We start from the raw sequence: 20686 nt of genomic DNA on the forward strand, positions 1-20686 counted from the left end.
GGAGTTGTTCTGAAGCCAATCTTTCAGTATTTTAGCTGTTTGCTTCGGGTCATTGTCTTTTTTGAAGGTGAACCTTCGGCCCAGTCTGAGGTTCTGAGCACTCAGGAGAAGGTTTTCGTCCAGGATATCCCCGTATTCATCTTTTTGATTGCAACCATTCTCCCTGTCCCTGCAGCTGAAAAACACCCCCACAGCAAGATGCTGTCACCACCATCCTTCACTGTTGGCACTGTATTGGACAGGTGATGAGCAGTGCCTGGTTTTCTCCCTACATGCCACTTAGAATTAAGGCCAACAATTTCTATCTTGGTCTCATCAGACCAGAGAATCTTATTTCTCACCATCTAGGAGTCCTTCAGGTGTTTTTTTTTCTTTTTGTTTTGATTTTTTTAGCTAACTCCATGCGGGTTTTCATGTCTTGCACTGAGGAGAGGCTTCCGTCGGGGCACTCTGCCATAAAGCCCCGACTGGTGGAGGGCTGCAGTGATGGTTGACTTTCAAGAACTTTCTCCCATCTCCCGACTGCATCTCTGGAGCTCACCCACAGTGATCTTTGGGTTGTTCTTTACCTCTCTCACCAAGGCTCTTCTCCCCCAATTGCTCAGTTTGCCCGGACGGCCAGCTCTAGGAAGGGTTCTGATCGTCCCAAACGTCTTCCATTTCAGGATTATGGAGGCCACTGTGCTCTTGGGAAACTTAAGTGCAGCAGAAATATTTTTGTAACCTTGGCCAGATCTGTGCCTTGCCACAATTCTGTCTCTGAACTCTTCAGGCAGTTCCTTTGACCTCATGATTCTCATTTGCTCTGACATGCACTGTCAGCTGTAAGGTATTATCTAGACAGGGGTTGTTGCTTTTCTAACCAAGTCCAATCAGTATAATCAAACACAGCTGGACTCCAATGAAGGTGTAGAACCATCTCAAGGATGATCAAAGGGTCTGAATACTTATGGTTGTGTGATATTTGTTTTCATTTTTTAATAAATTAGCAAACATTTCAACAATTTTTTTTCTGTCAATATGGGGTGCTGTGTGTACATTGAGGGGAAAAAATAACTTAAATGATTTTAACAAATGGCTGCAATATAACAAAGAGTGAAAAATTTAAGGGGGTCTGAAAACCTTCCGTGCCCACTGTATGTTAGAATAATACAGGATATGTATGAGGGTAGCAGAACAGTGGTGAGGTGGGCTGTAGGTGTGACAGAGGATTTTTAAGGTGGAGGTGGGACTGCATCAGGGATCAGCCCTGAGCCCCTTCCTGTTTGCAGTGGTGATTGACAGGCTGACAGATGAGGATTTGTTAAATTAAAATATGTAAAATTGTTGGAAAATTCACTATTGTGTCAAGATGGCAAACAGAAAAGGGAAACTCAAACTTTATTTTGAAGTTCAGCTTGATTAGATCACAACTTTCTCATTATTTACTTATTTATTGTGAAATGCATTCCTACTTTTATTCGTAAATGAGAGAACATTACACAGTTGTGCTCATATATTTGATTACCAGGGCATAATTTGTAAGATGTGTACAATTCTTTATTATGCTCTAATATCATTGTATCAGTGGCATTTAAAAAAAAAAAAAAAAAAAAAAAACACAGATACTGTCTCTGTCAAAGGTTTTTGGGAAAATACATTATTCAAAAATATTTGCTATTGGGGCAGGCATGAACGTAATCTATTGAGAGCAAGAGCAATGGATAGCACAACATTTTGCATAAATAGTATAAAAGATTAAAGAGTAACAACTGTAATAAAAATCTGCAATATAGCGGGACCGGACCGTGAAGCAAGAACAGCAATGTAGCTGAGGATTACAGTATGTATTCCGTGACGGTAAATTGCAGTGACTCATTCTTCCAGGGCTGGGACTCATTGTTTCGATGAAGTGTGCATCCCGGGATTCACATAGTCTCAAGTGTAAAATAATGCATGATGCTAACTATAATTTCAGCGAAAATGTCCTTTGTCAATTTCCTACGTGCTTTCGGCGTTGATTTTAAATGTTTGTTTTGGAAAAATAGATGAAGATGGGATACAGAAGGAAGGTCTTTTGGGAATTGTAGTTCACTTACTGTGTGTCGCCTAGAAATGACGCCATAGGGCAGCACCATCATATTGACGGTTTGCCAGACCAAGCGCAAGTTTTGCTGCAAAGCTAACTTTTACGTCCATGCTGTTTTTGTTATTTGTTGCTAACAGTAAAGTCTAAGACGGCTACCGACTAGCTAATCCCTTCATGGAACCGAGAGTCTCAAAAAGCCGTTTCCCACCACAAAAGGCAGATGTGAAAGCAGACAAGGAGTTTGTCACCTGACACAGCAGGTGATTGAGCTACTGCCAACAACCCAGGAAAACTTAAGCTTTGTAACAATAATAACTGACTAAAAAATAAAATAAAAAACCTAATAAAAATAACTGGATTGGATGCCCTTTCACTGGAGATACAGCAGGTAAAAACAAGCTTACTTTCTATCTAACAATCACAAATCTGAAGGTCCCCTTGAAGTTTGCAATTCAGCAACTAGGGAAGAGAAACATGCACAAAATAACTTGATTCTTTTTTAAATTTTATATATATATATATATATCAGTTCCTAGAATAAAATGTAGTAGGAAAAGGTAGTTACTGTATATTACAGGGAACTTGTTTTTTGTGGGGGATAAGTCAGTTATGAGAATGAAGTGGAGTTGCTATAACTGTCATTCTCGTGTTGCAGAGTACGGCTTGAAGCTGGGCAGTCAGATCTTCATCAAGCACATGACTGAAACGGGCCTGGCCGCAAAGGAAGGCACCTTGCAGGAGGGCGACCTCATTCTGAAGGTACAACTCTGAGAGCGACCCCTGGTATTGTTAAACTGCAATCCGTTCCGTCACACGCAGCTCTCCCTCTCACCAGATCAACGGCATGACCACGGAGAACCTTTCCCTGCTGGAGACCAAGCACCTGGTGGAGAAGAGCCGCGGCAAGCTGACCATGACTGTGCTCCGTGACCACCGCAAGTTCCTGGTCAGCATCCCCGAGGTGGAGGACAGCGCCCCCAACAGCGAAGATGAGCGGCAGCGGAGGCGACACAGCAGCTCTGAAATGGAGGGTGAGTGGAGAAGATTGGGTTGATTAGCAATGATTGACATCATCTCAATTTATTTTTTTAAATGTTTTTATTTTTTTTTATTTTAGACATTTCCGACTTGGATGATCGCTCACCTCACAGAACGTCCCGTCATCCTTCCAGAGAGAAACGGACGCCCAGGTACATATTAGAAGCTAGTTATTACCTCCACCAAGGAGATTGTGTTGTCATATGTGAGGATTTTTGTAGGATAGGTAAGTATTCTGGTCAGCACTATGGATTAGTGCTTTACATGTCTGCCTTAGAGTCGAGAGGTCGAAAGTCAAAGAATTATAGACAATTGATATACGGATAATGATCATGTAACTGAACAATGCATTTTGTTCTGTAAGTGGATGACACGCAACCTCATTTGAGCTTGGTGCTTGATCTTTCCTCCTGTCTCGCTTTGACACCAGAGCCAGAGCAGAACTTCCTCCTTCGGTGCTCAAGTCCAGGGATTCTTCCCCCGTGCGCTCCACTTTGACTCGACCCCCCGCAAGAGGCTACGCATCACGCCGAGGTCTGTCCCGACGAGACCGTCCGTCATGTCCCTTTCCTGACTTTTGTGACCACGATGTTGTCTGTCATTTCTCTCAGCCCCGTCTGACTCCGAGTCGGACCGCAGTGCCTCGCCGCCTCCCGCCAGGACGGACAGTCTGGAACACTCCAGCAAATACAAGTCAGTTGAACAGAGGTGCACTTCATACGCGGCATACTTGTATTGTACGCTGGAAAGAATTTCCTAAATTAGTTAATTAGAATTTGTTTGTGTTTTTCATTTGTCATGAAATAGCGGGTTAATTGTAAATAATGAAATAAAACTATAAATAAAAATATTTAAATATAAAAATAATTGTTTCATATTTAATGTTCGATATAAATGTAATTTATTGTATGAAATTATTATTTTATTATAATGACAATAACATAATATATTTTATTTTAACCTCATCTACGAATGATCTGCCGTTTCTAAAAATCAAATGTGGCCCGTGAGCTCAAACGTTCGCTCACCGGTAATCTAGTTTATGTCCTCTATAAGTGTGTTTCACTTTTTCTTTGGCTTTTTTTGTGATCCACCAGAGGAAAAGTGTTATAACCACAGAATAGGAAATGGAATTTTCTGCTCATTATAATCTGGGTAATTTTTTTTATATTCATTTCAGTTTTAGCTGGTGTGACTACTTACTACTACAAAATGCAAGTTGTGTATGAATTAGAATACAGTGGAACCCCACGTGATAGCGGTTCGGCATTTACAAATGTACGTAGTACTGTATTCATAGATTTATTTATTTTTCAGGGAACCTATTCTGTCATTCACCTGTCAGTCTTTTTTGTGGCAAAATACAGTGATCCCTCGTTTTTCGCAGTTAATGGGGACCAGAACCCCCCTCGAAAGATGAAAAAAAACGCGAAGTAGGATTTGCCGCCCCCCCCAGGAATTTTCGTGTATGTGGGTACCAGAATGTTTAAAATATGTAAACAGTATTTATACTTTACATATTTGAGACAAAGATTACAACAATACACGTATTTACTTAAATCTTTAATTATAAAACCTTATACAGTAATTACATTCATCAACACTGCCTTCTGAGAGAGGCGACGAGGCTTGCGTTGGTGGCGGCAGAGAGTCTCTCACTTGACTCGTAGATGCTTTAGATTCACTCGGAGACTCTTCTGCTGAGGCGCTGATGGTGTAGCCGGGGTCTTACCTTGAAGAAAAACATGGTGATGGGTAGTTGTTGTCTTTGTTTTTTCTTTTGCTTCCGTAATTCCCCTGTACAAGGACATAACCCCGTCTCTTATTACGTGGAGTTACCACACGTTTCGCTTCCTTATTGAAGCAGTTTTGCGGATGTTTGCTTCCTCTTTCTTGACGTACCGCACTGTAGATTCATTCGCGCCATAATGGCGTGCCACAAATGCGTAACTTCTGCCCTCTTTGATCATATCTAAAAGTTTCACTTTTTCGCTGATGGTCATCATCATCTTCTTCCTTTTGGGCACCCCAGAGGAAGCTTTCGCAGGGGCACAGCGCTTAGGCGGCATTGTAAGAGCTTAACTAATCAAATAAAGTTAGCGGTTAAACAAAAAAAGTTATCACGAATACAACACTAAGATACAGTATGCGAGACAGTCAACAACGTGGACGAGACTGGTGAGACACAACAAGGAAAGATGCTGGGTGAGGCTGCGATGATTCTCAGCCAATCAGCTCACGGGATAAATCCACTCTTGCTCTCATTGGTCGATGTCGCGCCGGGAACCAATCACGCGCCTTGTGGCATGTACAGTACAGGCATGTACAAAGCCTCTGAGTCAACTCCTCTCTTTGTTTGGCATGCAGGGAAACCTCTCTCATGCATCAACATGAAACAACACGTCTTTCCGCAATATGGCTGCTGAAATGGCTGTATGTTTTGATTTATTTTTTTTATATATATTTTGGAAAAACCGGCGAAGCTCTGAAGCCGCAAAACGTGAAGCGCAAAGTGGCGAGGGAACACTGTACTACAGTATGTAATTGTTTTTTGTTTTTTTTTGTATGTAATGTTTTCTTTGTCTTTTTAATTGATACAATGAAAGGTTACTGTCAGCTGTTGCGACGCCCCCCAAAAAACATCCAATTAGTTGTACGCTCAACTTCCACGGCAGGAGGTTGTTCTGTGTGCTTGCGCTGTTCCTAGTCCACGACTCACTCATCTAATCACAAATCTAACAGCAGCCGTGTTATTTTTGCGACTGACAGTTAGCTGGAGTGGATCGATGAGATGGTGGTGCCCATTTCTGCTGCAGCTGCTTTGGCTCACGATAGTTAAACCAAACTAGTTCTAAACACAGCATCAAAAGCAGTGGAATCTGTAACAACAGCTCAGCTGAAAATCACTAAACCTATTTATGACCAGTGATGCCGGTAACGCGTAACAAAAAATGTGGTCCGGTGATGTCATAAGTAATCTAATGTATTACTTTTTATATTAGTCAGATTACAGTTACTTTGATTTATCTGCCAATAGCAAAGCAAATTTATTTATAGAGCGCATTTCATAGACAAAGTAACTCAATGTGCTTTACATGATTAAAAGCTTTTAAAAACAAAGAGAAAAAACAGCTTATAAACATTTAAAACAAAGAGAAAAAAATATATAATAAAAATACAATTAAAAGAGCATACAGTGCAAGAAATATCATTTTATAATTGGAAATGCTCTAAAAAGCATACTGATATTCCTGCCAATTGACAGCTGCTGAAAGTAACTAAAAAGTTACTTTTTTCTAACTTAGTGATTTCAAAAGTAACTACCGTAATTTCTCTTGTATAATGCGCAATTCCCCCCCCCCCCCCCCAAATGTCAATAGTGCGCATTATACATGGGTATATGCCCAAATGGAAAAAACTTTCACATTTTAGAAATGTATGCCGCCATCTAGTGGTTATGAAAAAGCTGTACACTTTCAATCCAAAATCCCACTGCCACCTAGAGGTTATGAGAGAGGTGTGCACTTTCATTTGAATATGTCACCGCCACCTAGTGGTTATAAAACAGGTGTAACCTACACTTTCATGACAATATGACAAGGGTACGTACGTATGACTGCATATATGTACAGTTTCCATACCCTGGCAGAATTTGTGAAATATTGTCTTTTTTTTTTTTGTTTGTTTAAATATGACTGAACAACAACCATCGTTAATTTCTTTATGGTTATGTTTTGTTTAATGATGATGCTTTTCTGAAATGCTTGACAGTCTAATTTCTATCCCATTAAAATACAATTAAATGCGGTTCCCCTGGTCGTTCATCTTTTCTTTAAAGAATTGTACCCATCTTACAAATTCTGCCTGGGTAATCAAACATGAGCACAAGTGTTTGTTTTCTAATTGACTAAATAAAAGTAGGGCTGTGAATTTCAAAATAAGAGCAAGTAAATTTAAAAAAGGTGTTCAAATAAAGTGCTTAACTTCAGAATTATTGTTTAAAAAATAAATAGAGAGAGAAGCCGGCGCCGTTTCTGGGTGTTGTTGATAAATGGCTTTTGCTTTGCACAGTAGAGTTTTAAGTTGCACTTACGGATATAGCGCCAAACTTTATTTACTGACATTGGTTTTCTGAAGTGTTCCTGAGCCCATGTTACTTATATCCTTTACACATTGATGTCGGTTTTTGATGCAGTGCCGCCTGAGGGATCGAAGGTCACGGGCATTCAATGTCGGTTTTCAGCCTTGCCGCTTACATGCAGTGATTTCTCCAGATTCTCTGAACCTTTTGATGATGATATGGACCGTAGATGATAAAATCCCTAAATTCCTTGCAAATGTACGTTGAGGAACATTGTCCTTAAACTGTTCGACTATTTTCTCACGCACTCTCGCCCCATCTTTGCTTGTGAAAAGGGAAGCTCCTTTTCTACCCAATCATGGCACCCACCTGTTCCCAATTAGCGTGTTCACCTGTGGGATGTTCCAAACAGGTGTTTGATGAGCATTCCTCAACTTTCTCAGTCTTTTTTTACCACCTGTCCCAGCTTTTTTGGAACGTGTTGCAGCTATAACATTCTAAGATAATGATTATTTGTTTGTTCAGTTTGAACATTAAATATCTTGTCTTTGTAGTGTTTTCAATTAAATATAGGTCGAACATGATTTGCAAATCATTGTATTCTGTTTTTATTTGTTTAACACAACGTCCCAACTTCATTGGAATTGGGTTTGTAGATCCAGCGGTTTTGGGTCAGTTAACACCAAAGGCGACATTCCATTTGTGTCACATGATTGACCGAAAACCAATGTTTGTTATTAAGATCATCATTATGAATATTTCCATTAAGTTTTGCTGTCAGTCTTATCACACAACTTAATTCAGTAGTGAAGAGTGCTAAAAAGATATACCTGTATGGCCTGTACAAGTTAATAAAGGTTTCTATTGTGAAACAAAGAAATTAATTATGAATTAATAAATTCATTAACATGATGACCTTCTCTATCCCCCATACACACGCACCGCAGAAGCCTGTCTGGTTTGTCAACCCTACCCAACCCCAGGTCCTCCCCCGCCGTCCACAACTGGTCGTCGTCCAGGCCAGCCTCATCATCCTCGCGACCACATAGGCCCGTGTCGGACTCTGACTCTGACCGCAGCGCCTCACCCCATAGAGGGAGCCCCCGACCAGACAGCAGATATAAGTAAGCTTTATTTGATGCTCAAGGGGAACATGAAATAGAAAGTCAATGATTCTGATTCTAATTGTCTTCCTTGTCAGCCCCAGAGTTCTTCCTGCTGATCTGTCCCACACTGGCCTGAGAGCTTCCCCCATCCTGGTGCGACAGGAACCCCCAAGGAGGGTCAACTCTCCCCTGAGAGTCCCACCCCCAGGTCAGTACATTCTAAGAATTGAAAAGTAATAATACGTTTTAGTTATTGGTGGACATTTGACATTTGGATAGGATTTTGGGGGGCTGGGGGGAGGGGCAAAGGAGTACTGTATTACTTTATATGGTTATGTTATATAAGAATATGTAAAATGACTAACAATATAATCATTTTATATTGTATTTATAGGTTTTGTATACATGTAATGTACGACAATGAATTTGAACGAATACATAAACTAAGAAATTATTATATATAGTTATATTTATAGCTACAGGTTCATCTCGATAAATTAGAATAGCTTGGAAAACAATTTATTTCAGAAGTTCAGTTCAAAAAGTGAAAAATATACTTATTTACCAGACAGTGAAATATTTGCTGTAAATATATTTATAATACTATTTAATAGAAATAGAAATATTTTATCATTTTGATGAATATAGCGCACAGTTAATGAAAGTCCACAATTCACCATCTCAAGAAATTACAATATATGTAAGAAACAATGAAAATGAACTTGAATTTAGAAATTAGGTAGGAACTGGCACTCTGAAAATTATTTTTTTTATTTTTTTTATTTTCGGAGCTACTGAAATACAGTAAATGAATTTTTCTATCCATTTTCCGTACCGCTTATCCTCACTAGGGCCTATCCCAGCTGACCGTGCGAGAGGCGGGGTACAACCTGAGGTGCTCGCCAGCCAATCACTGGGCCATATGCTAATTTATTGAGCTGCACCTGTATATAGTGCAACATTAGGTGAAAGTGATACAGTGCAAAATGATTGTGCTTCCAGAATAATAACTCCTATTTTAACGTTGTATAAGCTGTGCAAAACGGCATCCCAAGTAACTCTGTGATACCTGCTAACCGTCATGTTGTTTCCTTTCCTCCTCAGGCTCTGAGTCGGAGTCGGAAGGCAGCTCAGCGCCTCCTTGGAGGCAGAGCGCCACCTACAGTCAGGATTCATACAGCAGCAACAGATACAGGTACACATGAAGGCGTCGTCCCCTCCTCCCCCACCTCAACACCCTGCTGGGACACTGAGCAAACAAGGCTTTAATTTTTATGACTAAACTTTTATTTACCCCCATTTTATTATAAATTACATCCTCTGTCTTGTGGTTTTTATTTTTTGTATGCATGTGATCAGATTGTAGCTTTTTGGATTTTTGTGTGGTTTTGGGCTGTATAATTGTGTGTTAAAGCGCTGAAATAAAAGGTGACTTTCACTCAACATGTCCCTCTCTATTATCTGGCTATGTGCTGATTAAACAGAGGACACCACCATCAGATACATATTAATATATTCACTAAAAACATATGTTAAATTGAGCAATAGTCATCACAAAGCGGTCAAAGAGACGAGTCCCCTCAGAGACGCAAAGGTGAATATTACCTCTTCCATAATCGTCATATTAGCCACACGCCCACCCCCCATCCTTCCAAATATAACTGAGACTTGTCTTCCTCCTCCCTCACTCCCACCTCCCTCTCGTCTCTTGCAGAGTTTTGCCGGATGTTTCCTCACAGCCAGAAACGGGGCGGCACAGTGCCTCCGGCATTCCGGTCGGCGGTGTGCCACACAGAGGTGAGCTTATAAGCACTCACCAGCAATCTGTTTTCTAGAGTACTTAGGAATGAATGTGGGTGACCTGGTGCCTATCCCAGCTAACTTTTGGTGAGAGACTGGGTACACCCTCGACTGGTCACCAGTTAATCGCGAAGAACATGTAGACAAACAACCATTCAGACTCACGCTCACACCAATGGAAAATTTAGTCTTAACTGAACCTAAAATTCATGTTTTGGGAACGTGGGAAGAAGCCGGAGTACCCTGAGAGAGCCCAGGCAAGCACGGGGAGAAAATGAAAACTCCATATAGGGAGGCCAGAGCTGAGATTCAAACCCTGAACCTTTGAACCCTGAAATGTGAGACAGACGCCACTAATCACTATACTAACGAGCAGCCGACCAACTCCATACCCGCCTGAATATCTCCACAATTCTTTTAAGGATTTTTTTGTGTGAAATTCGTGTTGTTGGTTTTGTTCTTTGAACACACTGATTTTGTGTGCAACCATTGCATGGTAACTTCATTTTGTGAACTAATAAAATATATAACTTTAATTTGGTTATGAATGGTTCGATGAATGCACATGAAACTCAAGGGGTTCAGTCAAGCCCACAATGTTAAGAACCGCTGGTTTATACAAACTCAGTAGGTGTAATAGCAATACAGATCTAATCCAGATTGTGCATGCATCTATATTTGAAATTCATCATTAAAAAGCTTATTTAATATTCCTACAGCTCTAATACCATATAGCCTCAAATGACTGCTGTACCACTTCGCCACCGGGTACGGCATCCGCTTATGACAAATAAACGCTTCCCTGAAAGTATCCTTTTCTCCTTGGGGGGGGGGGGGAAACTGGAGTTATTGTATTTCTTAACATTGTGGCCTATCTGCCCATAGGCAGGTGTCTCATCCTCTTGAACCAATAAAACAAAATGTTGGTGTTGGTAGGATTTTTGGGGGTGCTGAATGTTTAAGCTTGGCAGCATGGTTGATAGGCTTTAGCTCACCCACGAAACTCATGAGGACGAGTGCTATACAAACTAGATGGATGGATAAATGTTGAAGCCTTGGTTAAGCTCTTTAGAAGAGTAACAATCAACATCTTAATACTAATTATAAACCGCTGTATGCATTTGATTTCTGGTAATCATTCCTTACAGCGCCGTCCGAGTCGGATTCAGAGGCCAGTTACGAGTCTGTCCCTCGCAGGCACTCGACTGACAGCGCAAAGTCAGACAGAGCCAGAAACCGATACAGGTGGGCCTTTTCCACCAAAAATTCCCAAATATTGCCGGCTATTTGTTTTGGATGGTCACAAGTGTGCTATCAAACCATGTTTAACATCATGCTTTCCACAGGGTCAAGCGACAAATTGCACTTGTGCATTCTAAACGGAGCCCTCGTGGTGTCAGTGGCTCCAAGAGTTTTATTGTCTTGGATGAAAATGTGAAATTGTGTCAAATAAAGAGTTTTGAACAATATCGTTCGCCCTGTGCTGCTTGCAGAGTCCTTCCGGAGATCAAGCCCTCTTCGGTTGATGTGAATCCGAAGCCGCCTCGCCGAATCGCTTTGCCTGTCCAACCGCCTTCTGATGGTCAGTCTAATGGTGAGTGCATGCGATGTGTGTGTGTGTGTGTGTGTGTGTGTGTGATGACAGGGTCTTTGTGGTCTCTCCACATCATTCAGATTCCTCAGAGTCCGATGACCTGTCACACCTGCGGAGGTCGGGCAGCTCGGACCGCGGGGGTAGCCGACGCAGGTACGACCGTTCCAACTAGAAAGTGGAAAAAGAACTCAAACCATTGTATAATAAAAATAAAGTAAAACTACTCGGACATTTATTTGGTGTTTCTTAATTTGTAACGAAAAGCAAACTTGTGGAATTTATACATGATGACAATGGTTTGAATAAGTTTTGTTTGAGTTTGGTGGCCAATTTTTCGACAAAATTGGGGGTGAACTGCAAATTGTACCACTTTGAGTTTATCTTTGGAGGTTCCGCTGTTTTAATCGGATGTACGATGTTTAACAGTGCTCCAGATGTTGCTCACAGTAGTGGCACTATGAGGTCTGGGATCTCCGTGAGGAACGATCCACCAGTCAGCTGTAAGAGCTGTATTCAGTGGTTTTCATTGTTTTCAGATAGACAAATGAATGACTCACATTTTTAGCAATCTTTTATCATCAGCAGCAGCAGTCGTTGCTCCAGCCAAGCTTGCGGAAGAGCCCATCTACTCCTTACCTCCAGACTCATACCCGACATCCCACCCAGGGTGAGTAACCCTCAGGTCTTGACCTCACAGCACGCCCCACCACATTAAAGCTCTGCTCTTCTGTTCCCGGTCCTCTAGGTACAGCTCCAACTTGCACGAGGTGTCGTTCGTCAAGGAAGGCAGCGTGGGCCTGAGGCTGGTTGGCGGCAACGACGTGGGCATCTTCGTGGGAGGGGTGCAGCCCAACAGCCCAGCCTATGAGCGGGGGATGAAAGAGGGTGACCAGATCTTGATGGTGAGGATGGAAATGACCAATTGATTGAATTCATTTATTGTATTTATTTTTGTTTTGTCTTTTTTTAAATATTAAAATAGGCATATTAATTTCAATAGAAATTTACAGCTTTTACCATTTTTATAACTTTCTTATGAAATATAATTGAATATTGTATAAGTTTAAATTAAAATATACACATTATTTTAATGAGTGTACACTTGTGAATGAAAGCTTTTACCAGTTTCATAGCATTAGTATTAAAATGTCTATGAATATTTTATTTATATTTAAGTAAATGTTATTTAATTCAAATTTTTTTATTAAATCTGTTTATTTAATTTTTAAAAAATGCATTTTTTTTATTTTAATAAAAACAAATGCAGCTTTTACCATTTTTAGAACTTTATGAAATAGACTATAAATTGAAATATATCTATATTTTCTTATTGAATTCTGTGGTATTGTAATTTGTTTCATTTTTAATAAAGATTTAGATACTTTATTTAAACACGCACATTTTAATAAAAATGTACAATTGTAAATGTAAAAAATTTACCAGGGGGGAAAAAAATACAAATAATGTATCAAACTTTATATTTTTTAACATATCTTTATTTTTCTTTATAATTCCAAACGTTTTGCAGTACTGGCCCTTTTTGAAGTGTAAAAAGACTTTCTACCAATATATTATCACCAATTTATAAATATCACCAGAAATACATTGTAATAGACAACCATAATACATCCCATCGGACATCCTTCACTTGTTTACAATACTGTGTGTATTCCATATATCCGCAACTAGTGTTCATTGGTGTTTATTGACTCAACTGCTGGTGGCATGGGGAGATTGATTTGTACACACAAATTTTTTGAATATGATGACATACTCCTACAGCAGTTTTTGTCCCCCCCCCCCCCTTTGTCTCAGGTCAATAACATCGACTTTGGCCATTTCACTCGGGAGGAAGCAGCAAATTTCCTGCTGAACATCAAGAGAGGAGAGAAGGTGGACATCCGCACTCAGAACAAGATGGACAGTAAGTGCAGAACCACAGCAAACTCCAGTCAATGTCTTCGTCACATGGCTTTAATGGCTGTTGGTCTTTCCTTTTCAGTCTATAAGAAGATCATAAAGTCTAATCTGGGGGACAACTTCTACATCCGCACTCACTACGACCACGAGACCGATCACCCCATCGGACTGAACTTCACGCGAGGAGAGGTGTTCCGGGTGGTGGATACCATGCACCGCGGGAAGCTGGGCAACTGGCTGGCCATTCGCATGGGCAACGACCTGCACGAATTGGATAAAGGCACCATTCCCAACCAGACCAGGTCAGGAACAGACTGCTCCCAGGAAAGGGTTACTATCATATCATCGGCAGGTCCAATCCAACTATAGTTATGTTTTATACACTGGCCAACAACTATAACATAAAGTAAAAGAAAGTTTGACAATAATATTTTACAAAATTAAAATACAATTTTACAATATAGAAACACATTGACAAGTGGGAAATGAAATTTTACAAAAGTATCAAAAATGGGTCAACTTTTATCAAAATTAGAAACAAACCTACACAAGTAAATTACAATTTTACAAAAATCGTCATTTACAACAAAAACATTTGTTTTTTTTTTGTTTTTTTCAACAAAAGTAGGAACACATTTAACAATTTAATAAAAGCTAAATTTCAGTCGGCAAAAGCCCAAATTAGGTTTCCTAACGTTAATGCGGTCGCCATTCCACAGGGCAGAGGTGCTTGCCAGCCAAGAGCAGGCGCAGAGAGCAAGCGGCGAGAGGCCGGTGTCTGGGCCCAGGGCTGAGTTTTGGAAACTGCGGGGCCTCAGAGGGAACAAGAAGAACGAGAAGAACATGCGACGCTCACGGGACGACCTCATGCAGCTCACCATTCAGGGCAAATTCCCAGCCTACGAAAGGGTCCTGCTCAGAGAAGCTAATTTTAAGCGGCCCATCGTCATTCTGGGTCCTCTTAACGATATCGCTATGGAGAAGCTGGCCAGAGAGATGCCTGATGAATATGAAGTGGCTGGTTGGTTTCTTCATTTATTTTTTGATACATTCAATATTGTACCTGAACATGGTTTGTTTTCCCTTTCATTATATCAGAGATGGTTCCTCGCAGCGGGGGCGGTGACAGCGCCTCGACGGTTATCAAACTGGACACCGTGAGGAAGATAGCCGAGAAGGTGAGGTGAAGCGGGCTGCATGCAGAGCAATTGTCAACATTTTATTCGATTTTTGTTTTTTTAAATATCCGATACTCCACACACGAGAAAAGAATCGCCACGTGTGTTCTTACTGATCTTTATGGTATGGTGTACTCCAGATGACCAACACAACAGAGCACACCGCTCACATAACCGTATCTCCACCACCAAGCGAGTCTCCTTCAAATATATTTTTTTTCTTTACAGATAATACAAAAATTAAAACGAAAAAAGTGTGTCCGCTTTGGAAAATATCTTTCTCAAAATAGATACACTGCCATTCAAAAGTTTGGGGTCACTTAGAAATAGGGTCATTAAGAAATGTCCTTATTTTTGAAAGAAAAGTACTGTTTTTTTCTTTTTTTTTGTCAAAATGGCTATTCTCCTACTACAGCGGCTCCAACTATGGGAGACAAATTCCTTGTGTTTTTGACATATTTGCCAAATAGAGGATTCTGATTCTGAATAGTACTGCATGGAAACAGGATGCTGAATAAATTAACATGTAGGACAGAGGCCTGCCACAAATGGTGAGCAATTGAAACCCCCCAAAAAGGATTATAATTGCCTATAGTTGCCACAAGATGGCGGCAAACCCTATTTTTGTCAAAATGGAACTCCTCAACTGACTTCAACATAGTTCATTGACACCAAGATGCCACTAAATGGTGGCAAAATATTTTTTTTATTGCTTTGTTCTGAGCACAAAAAGAGGGAATAGACGTTTCTTTTTTGGAAAAATAATCACTGGAGGGGTCGGAAAACTCACTAGATATGGCAACCGAAACACTAAGTTGGCAACACTGACTGCTTCTGTAATCTATCTCCTCTCTGTTCACACCCATACTGTTTAAGTGGTTCACATCTGTACTGTGTCATGCACTCACCACTTGTGGCTCACTCTTAAATACTATTGCGTTTCCAGGACAAGCACCCTCTGCTGGACATCACGCCCACTGCTGTGGAGAGGCTCAACTACATCCAGTACCACCCCATGGTGATCTTCTTGGACCCGCACAGTCGCAAGGACGTCAAGGTCATGAGGCAGCGGTACAGCCCCGACTCCAACAAGAGCTCCAGGCGCCTCTACTCGCAGGCGCTCAAGCTGAGGAAAGACTGCAGCCATCTTTTCTCAGGTACATCCATGACATGCATCTCTTGTGTGTGTTTGTAGTAGGTATTAAGACAAAGTTCTGTTGCTCTTGTAGGCGTTGCCTTCCTTTTACATGATTCCAAGAGGGCCTAAACAAAACCTCTGAGAGTCTGTTGTAAGAAGCCCCCAAAACATTTAACCCACAAATGCTCATCATGCAGTCGAACAAATATTAGACCATTCTTGTTTCTTCAATTTTTCTTGTTCCTTTAATGCCTGATACCACAAATGGTATATTATCTGAAAAGTACAATGAACATGACACAAATGCAGCTGATTCTGTAATAAATGTTCCTATTTGACATGCTGAAGCTACATTGTATTCCCAGTGATTTTGGTGATTATCAAGAAAACCATGGAAAATGGCTACATATCAGCTAAACCTTTACGAGCTATTTTTGTCGTCATCATTATGTGGACATTATATTTGTCCAAACAAATGTACGTTTAGTGGTAAACGGGAATTAAAAATGAACAAGAAACTGAAGAAACAAGGGTGGGCTAATATTTTTTCCCAATACGGTATATAATGATGTATTTGTTTGATTGGTACATCTTATGTTGTTATAAGTTTAGTGCTGGCCTCAGAGGAGTTACAATCTTGAATGTCTACACGTGTGATTGGCTCCTTTCTCCGTCCAGCGCGTGTTGACCTGCAGCCTGGCTCCAATATTTGGTACCAGGTTCTAAAGGACAAGATTCGCCACCAACAGTCCAAACCAGTTTGGGTTTCTGAAGTCACGGTAACACACACACACACACACACAAAGCATATTATTATTATCTTGGCTATATATGCCGTCTGTGTGTATTCCACAATGTCAGGACAGTAGTGTTTAGTTTAAATACCTCCTCACACACTTCTCCCGCCTTGCTGCGTTAAATTTTGAATTTGCAAGAGGTCTCAGTGAACTTATTTCTTATGTGTGGATCTTTGTTTAGTTGGATAGCGGAGGTGAGCAGGACCTGGACGCACTGGATCAAACTCAGTCGGACTACCTCAGCGCCGCCAGTGACCTGGAGGACACTGATGGCGAGCCCTTCACAGACGGCGAGGCCTATACGGACAACGAGGACCTGGATGAGGCCTACCCAGGTCAGGACGCAGCCAGGAGCTCCAGGGTCTCCGGGGCCGCGCTGGCTCGCTCGTCCGAGCCCGCCTGGGGACACCGTAGCCCCGACGAAGAGCGGGACCCCGAGCCTTACGCAGACGTGTACTCGCCGAGGAGAGAAATCCCGCCCCTGATGCACGTGCCGGAACCGTCCATACTCCGCCGGCAGAGTCGCAGCCCGCCTCTCCATCACCCGGACGACGAGCCTTTTCACCGCAGTTTTGCCGACTCTGACTTCAACCACCTCGACGCGGATGCACCCACCACTCCATCGGACGGACCCCCGGATTTTATCGCCCCCGACCCGTCCACGCGGTACTCTTTCACCGAGCCGTCGTATGCGGATGAACACCCGGAGAGCCCCCAGCAAGCCAGTCTGTCTGCTATTGAAGATAAATTACAGCAGGTAATTACATTGTTTGGTTGGTCATCACTTGAAATCAAGTAACAAGATTAAAAATCAGTGTGCAACAAATCACATCGAGTCACATACAGTATCATATTAAAGCACGTCAAGAGTGCTCTCCACATCTGTAATTCTTTTGGCATTATGCCATTGTATTTTCGCACAAGGACCAAAAAAACATGCTTGTAAAAGATCTCCACCTTGTTTCAAAGTTTGCTAGTAACACGGTAAAAAGTCAGTGTACAACAAACCACATCAAATAATATTTAAACACCATGATGAGTGCTTTTCAGAACTGGACATTATTTTTTGAGTCACGACTTACAAAAGCACCACAGAGTGTTTTTCTTTTTCTTTAAAGTGTTAAGTCATCTCCACCCAGCATCAAAGTTCACTCGTAATAAGGTAAAAGAAAATATGTATATATCCAGACACAATGCACATCAAGTCACATGTCATATTAAAGCCATTGTTATGAGCTTTCCAGATCCATCCAGGTCTATAATTATATTTGGCATCATGCCGTCGTATGTTCACACAAGGACCAAAAAAACGTCCTAGATTTTTGCTTGAAAGTGTAAAGAAACCTCACCTTGCATCAAAGTTCATGCATACCAAGGTCATAAATCTAGAAAACAAACCACACCAATTCACCTACCCCCTTAAAGCACTTAAAGGTCTCATATTTTGGCTATTTTAGACCTCCATTGAGTGACTCTCTTAACATGGACTTAGTATAAAAGTCTCAATTTCATTTAAAAAAAACTCCTTGGTTGTGTCCAGAAAAGACCCCGGACAGCTTTTTCTGTTTGACCCAGTTTAGTATCTGCTTTGTCCATATTTGGTGAAGACTGCCCCCTTTTCTCTGAATGGTTGCCTCCGTGTAGAAGACCCACTTGTGAGAGTGCACGTTTATTTTGACAGCGCTGGCTCGGGAGCGGAGACGTAGGCGGCGATCTTCGCTAGTGACATAGACAAGCTCGAGAAATTCCAATGACCTGATTTCAGGCCTCTTGGCAGAAAAACATCTGGGACTGAGGAATTCGTGGACGATTTTAATCCTAAATACTACAAAAAGTTGGTTTGGTAAAATATGGGCTCGATACTCAGGGCTTTCCAGGTCTGGAATTTTGGCATTATGCCTTTGTATGTTGACACAAGGCCTTGCAACAAAATAAACTAGTAACAAAGATTTATGAGAAACAAACCATATCAAGTCACATATCATATTAAAGTGCTTAATGAGTGCTTTACATATTTGTAATTATTTTTTCCGTTACGCCTTCATATGGTAGATACAAGGATAAAAAAAAAATACATGCTTGCATCAGTTGACTTGTAACATGGGAAAAAAATCAGTGTGCAGCAAACCACATCGTAAAATAGATTAAAGCCCTTGGTGAGCGCTTTGATCCATTTCAATTCATTTGGCATGATGACATCATATGCTGACAAAATGACAAAAAAAATTAATTTTTTGCTTGAGGTCAACGCTAACTTGAACGTGTCTTTCAGGTCCGAAGGGCAGAGCCACAGAAACAAGCGGAGGACAAGAAGGCCCTTCAGTTCATTGTGTAAGTCTCATGTGGTTCAATATTAGAGGAAAAAACTTGACCTGCAGATGTTTGACACCCGCCTCTCCCGCATGTTTACAGAGTGGCACATCACCAAGCAGTTCAGGTCAGACGCACACAGATACGAGGGGGCAGCAAAAGCTCAGAGGAGGATGAAGAGGACGAGGCGGAGGACATCGAATGGGGTCCAGCGACAGAACTGTAGACAAGCCATGTGTCCAACATTCGAGTCCAACGATCTTAAAAAAAAAAAAAAAAAGACACTCCGAGAGACTTCTCTGTATTACCTTTCCCGAATACAAACTAGTACAGATTTTAACATAAACGCTTGATTCACTTTATAAGTACTGCGTGACAAAATTGAAGTCTACTTACTGCCATCAGCGCTCCATTGTGAATGTTTTCTTTAAGCTGTAAATAAAATGACCAAAGCTGGCCTTCTGGAAACTGTGAATCCAAGGATCAGTTATTTTAATGGATTTGTGCGCCAGGAACTGACCATAAATAAAACCTTAGAGGGACTGTTATGTCGTAAAAAAGAGAGAGCTTTAAACCCATGAATGCTCCCAATATAGCATTATAATATTGAACATAGCATCAATTCTCATAAATTTAGCATACATTTTTACTGTGCAGGTGTACCTAATGTTGTGGCTAGGAAGGGTGTAACTCATCTCTGTTAAGACTGAAATTTACAGTGACACATACTGTAAGTTTTTTTTTTTTTTTTTTTTTTTTTTTTCATTATTTTACCTTGACTTAAAATTTCTATCATGGTTTTGTTTTTAAATATATTTTGTAATTTTTTTGAGTGCGTGTGTGAGCTGGATCCCATTAAAGGACAAGAAACCATATTTAGGAACTTTTAATGCAGAGGTTTGTTCCCAGTGTTTTCTTTCCACACAACACCACAGGGAAGACATTTTTTCAATGGACCCCCTCACAGTTCTAACACCAGTTAAACATAACTACCACGTACCTTTAAATGCCTCAGGAATTAAAATGTTGTCTATTTGGGGAAAGAATAAATATGATGCATGCATTTTTTTTTGAGAAAAAAATTTTTTTTTTAGAGAAAATGTTTTTATTTTTTTTTCCAAGTAAAAAAAAAAACCTAAACCTTGCAAAAAAGAGTTTTATCGGGATAAAAAGTTGTAATATGTGAATAATGTATTTTTTTCTTGTGATATGTGAATAATGTATTTTTTTCTAAGATCAATCGTAATCTTACCTGAATAATAGTCGTAATATGACAAAGTAAGTTTAACAAGGGAAGAAAATCATATTAACGAGTAAATAAAAATGTATAACTAAGACAACTAATATAATGGAGAATGAAATGAAGTCCTAATATGACAAAGTCAAAGTTTAACAAAGAAGGAAAGTCAAGTTTCACAAATGAATTTAAAAAGATGCAACTTTATTCTCGTGGCGCCCTTTCTCTTTAAATTGACTTTTATGCCATTTTAATAAACATTGTGCAGTATCTTGCAATCGTAATGAACATTGTACAGCACCAGACTACGTGATAAATGTTGCCCACTCGAAAGCCATTGCAGCCTGGTCATCCTGGAAGGGGGATCGCCTCCCATCTGCAGTCCCTTCTCAAGGTTTCTTCCCCCCCAATGGGGGTTT

General features: G+C 40.6%; 1 protein-coding gene across 10 annotated transcripts in view; it reads left to right on the forward strand.

The window, feature by feature from the left end:
• The window catches only part of tjp3 (tight junction protein 3), a 34365-nt gene extending 14441 nt beyond the window's left edge, over window positions 1-19924 (forward strand). For 4 of the 10 annotated variants that reach the window (XM_061779781.1, XM_061779775.1, XM_061779780.1 and 1 more), the window contains exons 6-29: window positions 2724-2827; window positions 2904-3099; window positions 3186-3258; window positions 3537-3640; window positions 3718-3814; window positions 8135-8311; window positions 8389-8501; window positions 9398-9488; window positions 10008-10090; window positions 11242-11338; window positions 11587-11687; window positions 11768-11840; window positions 12114-12187; window positions 12270-12354; window positions 12433-12589; window positions 13503-13611; window positions 13690-13909; window positions 14327-14628; window positions 14706-14785; window positions 15732-15942; window positions 16602-16702; window positions 16902-17477; window positions 18993-19051; window positions 19133-19924. In XM_061779781.1, coding sequence (XP_061635765.1) covers window positions 2724-2827; window positions 2904-3099; window positions 3186-3258; window positions 3537-3640; window positions 3718-3814; window positions 8135-8311; window positions 8389-8501; window positions 9398-9488; window positions 10008-10090; window positions 11242-11338; window positions 11587-11687; window positions 11768-11840; window positions 12114-12187; window positions 12270-12354; window positions 12433-12589; window positions 13503-13611; window positions 13690-13909; window positions 14327-14628; window positions 14706-14785; window positions 15732-15942; window positions 16602-16702; window positions 16902-17477; window positions 18993-19051; window positions 19133-19256 — 3407 coding nt within the window. In that variant the 3' untranslated portion in view covers window positions 19257-19924. Of the gene's footprint in view, window positions 1-2723; window positions 2828-2903; window positions 3100-3185; window positions 3259-3536; window positions 3641-3717; window positions 3815-8134; window positions 8312-8388; window positions 8502-9397; window positions 9489-10007; window positions 10091-11241; window positions 11339-11586; window positions 11688-11767; window positions 11841-12113; window positions 12188-12269; window positions 12355-12432; window positions 12590-13502; window positions 13612-13689; window positions 13910-14326; window positions 14629-14705; window positions 14786-15731; window positions 15943-16014; window positions 16749-16901; window positions 17478-18992; window positions 19052-19132 lie in introns of those variants that run through there. The other 6 variants (XM_061779776.1, XM_061779777.1, XM_061779778.1 and 3 more) reach the window with 6 other exon arrangements.
• Window positions 19925-20686: the final 762 nt, after the last annotated feature.

Source organism: Phyllopteryx taeniolatus, chromosome 7, assembly GCF_024500385.1.
Source record: "Phyllopteryx taeniolatus isolate TA_2022b chromosome 7, UOR_Ptae_1.2, whole genome shotgun sequence".
NCBI classification, from domain to species: Eukaryota; Metazoa; Chordata; class Actinopteri; order Syngnathiformes; family Syngnathidae; genus Phyllopteryx; species Phyllopteryx taeniolatus.